The sequence below is a fragment of the Ixodes scapularis genome, unplaced genomic scaffold (assembly GCF_016920785.2).
Source record: "Ixodes scapularis isolate PalLabHiFi unplaced genomic scaffold, ASM1692078v2 PGA_scaffold5__190_contigs__length_132052651, whole genome shotgun sequence".
Lineage (NCBI taxonomy): Eukaryota > Metazoa > Arthropoda > Arachnida > Ixodida > Ixodidae > Ixodes > Ixodes scapularis.
Genome location: NW_024609880.1, coordinates 92804061 through 92810097, shown reverse-complemented (window position 1 = coordinate 92810097; position 6037 = coordinate 92804061). Strand labels below are relative to the sequence as shown.

Below are 6037 nucleotides of genomic sequence, written 5' to 3'. Positions count from 1 at the left end.
CTGCCAGCTCAGCGTCCGAGATCAACGTGAAAAATTCCTAATGACTCATATCCGAAACGCGACCGAAAATATTTTTATTTTGCTCGTGACTTTTTGCTTGAGACTGGTTCGAATCGTTTCCTGGCATTCCTGCGGCCTTGTCCTAATTGTACTGGAATGTAATTGGTTTCATCTCTTCTCTTCTTTGATTTCACCAGCGGTTTGAGAGCTCTACTCGCATCCGTGAGCAACTTCTTGCTCAATTTCGAGCCCTTTTTCACCTTTTATGAGTCTTTCGTTGAACCCTCCGCGCTAAGCCTACTGGCCCAGCGTGGCAAGGAATAGGGCACGGTGACGGTTGCGCCGCCGGCCCATCGGACCCACGACGCAGTTTTAACTCCCGGACATGACGACGCCTCTGGTTGCGCCACCGCGGCTGCAGTTGCTGCAGGCTACTCAGGATCATGCCGCTGTCACTTCGTACGAAACCTCTCCCCCTCCCTCGCAAGAGATGGACGAGGACGCGGAGGACTTCGGCCCGTCCAATAATGCAAAGCGTTTTCGTTCGTCCGACGATAGTCCTAAAGACGCAGACACGAGTCTCCAGGCTTCATGGGCTTCGCGAGAGCCGGACGCCACTGACTTGGAGGGACTTTGGGAAAAGGCTACAACGAGAACCCAGCGCCGAGCGCAACTCAAGGCATCGGGCCAACCCCTACCCACCACAAGCCGCAAGGAACGTGTAACTCTCGGCACCCATGTAATCAAGATACAGCCCACAGAAAGATGCGACGTATTGGGCTTAGACCCAGAAGAGCTGAAGACCGTTATCAGCTCCTTCGCCGGTGACCCCAAGTTGCTCAAACATCAGATACTGAGGGTGAGCAAGCTCTCTAATACCATCGTCGTTACTACGTGCGACTCCACGCAGGCCACGCATCTCCTCCGTATGGGTGTGTTACCTTTGCGATCGAGACCACCACTCCCGGTGCGTACGCACCAAGTTCCCACGGACGGTATCTCCCGGGGAGTAATCCATGGCTGCAAACCCAACGAACCCACGGCTAAGCTTCTGGAGGCGCTGTACGCCGACGGAGTGGATGTCCTGACGGCCCGGCCTATGGGCTCCAAAGGTACAGTCCTCATCCACTTTGCATCTCCGCATCCGCCACGCGAAGTTATGTATTGGAGCTTCCCGAGAAGGGTGGAATGCTACGAACAGCGATCGCTCGTGTGCCCGCGCTGTCACCGCCCGGGACATAAAGCCACCACCTGCCCGATTAACCAGCCGGTCTGCAGCAACTGCGGAAAACAACACGAGCAACCCCCGGAAGCCTGCCCGAATGGCGAGGCCAAGTACTGCGGTCATTGTAAACAAGATGGACACGTGGCTACTGATCCCTCTTGTCCCGCTCGAGCTCAATTCGCTCAGCGCGCGAAACAAAGGGAAGGAGCCAAACAAGAAAGACTGGCACGGAGCCGCTCGCGCAAGCGCAGGCAGCGATCCAAGCAACCCTCTGGCACCACTAACTCGCGTCCCGGTTCCAAGAGTACTACCTCCCAGCTGCGCGGGTCGAGCAAGGTTCAGATCCAGGATCCGCTCCACTCCTACGCCGATATAACTGCGAGAGGTCTCAAGGGCGGTCACAGCCCAAATGCACGCCAGATGCTTGAGACACTCCAGGTCGAGCAAGACCGCGATCAAGCCGATTTCGATAGCACAATGAAACGTCTGGAACAACAACTGAAAGAAATTCAGCGTACAATGGAACAAGTCAAGTGCAAACACAATCAACGGCAGAAATCACGAGCAGATCGGCTCCGGGCGCTGCACTTTGAAGTTGAGGAAGAAGAGAGATTGGAAACCGAGCTCCTTGAGAAAAGCAAGCGACGCCAGTCCCTTTCACCTGGGCGGTGTCGCACACCATCTGGAAATACTTCATCCACACGACAGCAGGCAAGAAAGCAATCCCACGTACCTGCACCCCAGCACCAGGCAGCAAGCCAGAACTCTAACGAGCCGCCGGTATGGATACAACAACTCATACAGCAGCAACAGCAGCAAGCAGAGCAGATGAAACAAATACAGCAGATGCAGCAGCAAATACAAATGCAACAACAACAACAAACGCAGCAGTTCCTCCAACAGGTGACTCAAATGGTCGCACAACACGTCGCTCAGATGTTCTCCCCCATACTTAGCCAACATGGACCCAGCCTGCACCAGCCGCAACCAACCTCCACTGAACAGCAGCTCGGCGCACCCACCGCCTGAGCGTCCTCCCGACCTCCTGCAGTGGAACTGCCGCTCGCTACGTCAGAGCGCTGCCGAGCTTGTCGAGCTCTTCCGCTTAACCGGAAGGCCGGCGGTGCTTCTGCTGCAGGAGACACGGGGGATGAGTCCGGGCATCTCGGGCTTCAACGGATACTTCCAACCAACGATTGAACACGGACTAAGAGGCGGATCAAGTGACACATCTCAGACCATTGAAGCACAAGCTGTGGTGTTTGTGCGCAAGGGCCTCCCACAGGCACAAATAGATACGACGGCCTACTGACACCCGTTCCAGGAGGTGGTGGCGGTTCGCTGCACGCTTGGACGTCACCGGGTCATCCTAACCTCCTGCTACGCGAGACCTGAGTCAAGCTGTTCCAGGCGCGGCCACGCTGGACAAGCCGGCTTCCAATGGCTGATGGACCTCCGGCAGCGCTACCCCCGTGACCGCCTGCTCGTGGCGGGCGATTTTAACGCGCACCACCCGGACTGGGGGTACTCGATTGCTAACGCCAGGGGCGCGCGGCTAAAGGAGGCAGCGGAGTTGGCGCACCTCACTCTGGCCAACGACCTCGACTACCCAACGCGCCACGGACTGCACGAGGGACAGCGAGACACCACCCCGGACCTGACCTGGGCAGACTCCCGACTGGTGACCGACTGGCGGTGCGGACCGGACCCTATGGGGTCCGACCACTATCCCATCTGGCTGGAGCTCTCAACCGGCGGCAAAGCAGGGCGCAGACGTTTAACTCAGGCTATCGACTGGGACGCCTTCCGAAAGGCGGTGGCCACGTGCGAAGACGCGGTTCCCGTAACCGCAAAATTACTGAGGGCAGCGCAAGCGGCCACGCGAAACCTGGAGGTGGAAGACCAAGACCCGGTTCCCGACAAACATCTAATCAACCTGTGGGAAGCACGCAAGCGGCTCCACAAGATATATCTCAACAACGGCAAACGATTCAAGGACCTAGTGCGTTTGCGCAACAAGACGGCACAGGCACGTAGATATGCCAAACGCCTGGCTCGCTCGAGGTGGCTTGACCACTGCGCGACGTTTGACGAACGAACTGGCACCCGCAAGCTATGGCGCGCCCACAGAGCCTTGACCGGCAAGACCAAGGCGCCCAACACTGCTCGCAACATCCAGCTAGCCACCGACCAAACTCCGGAGCAGTTTGAGGAAGCGGCCGCCAAGGCCTTTTTCCCACAACCTGCTAACGATCCGGACCTGTGCCTGTACGAACTGCAACCACCGAGCGACACAGAACAAGACGCCCCGTTCACGATTCAAGAATTGACACTGGCCTTGGACTCTGTCAACGAGCGCAGCGCCCCTGGCAAGGATGGAATCACGTGGCGCATGCTGCGCAACCTGGACGAGCCGGAGAAACGAAAGCTCCTGAAAGAACTTAACGACGTCTGGGCGTCAGGAGTACTACCGGCCGACTGGAAACATTCAGTGGTATACCCTATTCCGAAACCAGGAAAGAGTCCGGATCAAATACAGAACCTCCGACCAATCTCACTTACGTCTACGCTATGCAAGCTACTCGAACGGATGATCCTTACGCGACTCACTTATGTCTTGGAAGAAGCCAGGGACGACCCTTACTACGACACTGCGCAGACCGGTTTTCGCCCCGGACTGTGCACCCACGACAGCCTACACCTCCTTCGAAACTTTGTGGGTAAGAGGCGCCGAGGAACCAACAAGGTACCCGGACTCCTGGTGGCAGTGGATCTCCGGAAAGCTTTTGACACCGTCGAGAATTCGGCAGTGATCGAGGAACTCGAAGAGAGTGGCGCAGGCACCCGCATAATCAATTTCGTGAAAAGCTTCCTCAAGAATCGTACCTTTGAGATCAGCTCGGGCGCCCAGCAACCCCGCATGTTCCAGAATTTCCGCGGAGTACCTCAAGGAGCCATCCTTTCGCCGACCCTTTTCAACTTGGTCATGAGAAAAATAGCAAGAGTGTTGCGCGCCATCCCGCACCTTCAGCACACAACTTATGCGGACGACATCACCCTTTGGGTGGACCCCCGAAACACAAAGCTCGACACTAAAGAAACGGTCGAAACCATGCAGACGGCCCTAGATGCCATTGACCAGTGCCTGCAAACTACGGGCATGCAACCTTCCCCAGAGAAGACAGCCTTCCTCATCGTCGGCGGTCTTGAGCACAACAGAGCTCAAATACACCTGACCCTGGCCGGCCAGTCCATTCAGCGCTCCCCCGAACGCTGGATTCGCATATTGGGAATCCCACTGCACGAACAAGGAGGAGCGCAAGAGTGGATCAAGCAACTCAAACCCAAGTGGCGACAACAGCTCCAACTCATTAAGAGAATGGGCAACCGCCTCGGTGGCGCGGGCACGAGCACCATCCGCTTGCTCACTCAAGCAGTCCTGACCTCAAAAGCCTGCTATGGAGCCGCATGTTTCGTCCTGACCAAGGCGCAGCTCAAACAGCTGGAAATATTGCATCGTGAATGCCTGCGTGCAATCACCGGTCTCCCAAGACACACTAAGACGGAAGAGCTGTATCGGTACTCGAATCTTCCGACTCTACAAGCCATCATTGAGGCCCGCGTTGCCGGCCATCAGCGGCGCCGGACATCGACTAGAGCCGGTCAACGTCTTCTGGATTTACAGGGTTGGCGGCCTCCCGTAGGAGAGGCCCCGCCTCCGAAGAGCATGCCACCATGGGAGGACATTATGGTCAGAAACCCCAAGCCGCTCACTCGCAAACAACACCGCGAAGAACATTCAGAAGAAAGAGCTGCACTTGCTGCGCGGGCAGACCTCGTGGAGCACGCGGTCTTCACAGACGCCGCATGGTGCCAAGAGACGAAGCGGGCCACACTCGCCTACGCTACTGGCCAGGACCGATATGCTCAGACACTTCAATACGACAGCGAACCTAGCACGAGCCGCCTCGACCTGGATGCAATACACCTGGCACTAGCTCGAATAAGAGAGACATTCGACCCAGTGGACGTACCCACCCGTGTAACCATCTTCACGGATTGTAGGGAAGCCCTTGCCCGTCTGGGGAAAACTCCTCGCGAAGGGACGCTCTGCCAGCGAATCAAGAGTCTGTGCTCGTATTTGAAAAACACCAAAGGTATTGAGGTGAGAGTGGACTGGGTCCCGGGACACGCGGGCGGCATCGGTAACGAGGCCGCACACGCGTGGGCGAGCGAGCAAAGGGAAGACCGCTCCAACCCAGGGATCTTCGTCCCCTTCGCGCCGCCGGACCCAGACCCCATAGAGAAGAAATCTGCGGCCCGACAAGAGGATCAGCGTCGGCTGCGAGATCAAACACCCTACAACCCGGCACCGCTACCCAAGGGTTTACCCAGAGGGGCACAAGTGTTAATTCACAAGGCCCGCACCGGAGCTGCGCTCACCGAAGACATACTCGCTCGGTGGCGTAGCTACAAACCACGGAGGGGCCGCCCACCCGACCTAGTGCCACCGGAAGGGTCCGAGCCCGCTGCACTTGTCGTCTGCACTACATGCACCGCCGGCGTGAGCCCGACGATCCGACACTTACTCTGGGATTGTGCCGGCTTGCGAGACAAAAGAGCCGAACACCTGGGGCCTCACATCGACACTTTAGAGGCCTGGATCACACCGGTTAACGAGGCACGGGCCAGGGAGACGCTGATCTCCCTATGGGAGTTCGCGCGCTCGACAGGAGTGCACCGCCGAATGTAAAGTTTTCCTACCTATGTTCCCCTTCCCCCAATGAGGCCATGGCGCCACCCTTTTTGAAA

At 57.4% G+C, this 6037-nt stretch overlaps 1 protein-coding gene across 1 annotated transcript; it reads left to right on the top strand.

Annotated features, from left to right (window-relative positions):
- The first annotated feature begins 2375 nt into the window (after positions 1-2375).
- On the top strand, positions 2376-6037 carry LOC121838187. Its single transcript, XM_042294274.1, has 3 exons — positions 2376-2485; positions 2636-3572; positions 3747-6037. The coding sequence occupies exons 1-3, from the start codon at positions 2376-2378 to the stop codon at positions 5976-5978; spliced, it is 3279 nt and encodes a 1092-aa protein (XP_042150208.1). The 3' UTR covers positions 5979-6037.

What these genes read in the sequence shown, in the direction of transcription:
- LOC121838187 (XM_042294274.1), top strand. Translation starts at nt 2,376, where the DNA reads ATGAGTCCGGGCATCTCGGGCTTCAACGGATACTTCCAACCAACGATT. An exon ending in ATTGAAGCACAAGCTGTGGT is followed by an intron (nt 2,486 to 2,635) that starts GTTTGTGCGCAA and finishes AAGCTGTTCCAG; the next exon opens with GCGCGGCCACGCTGGACAAG. An exon ending in TGACACTGGCCTTGGACTCT is followed by an intron (nt 3,573 to 3,746) that starts GTCAACGAGCGC and finishes AAACCAGGAAAG; the next exon opens with AGTCCGGATCAAATACAGAA.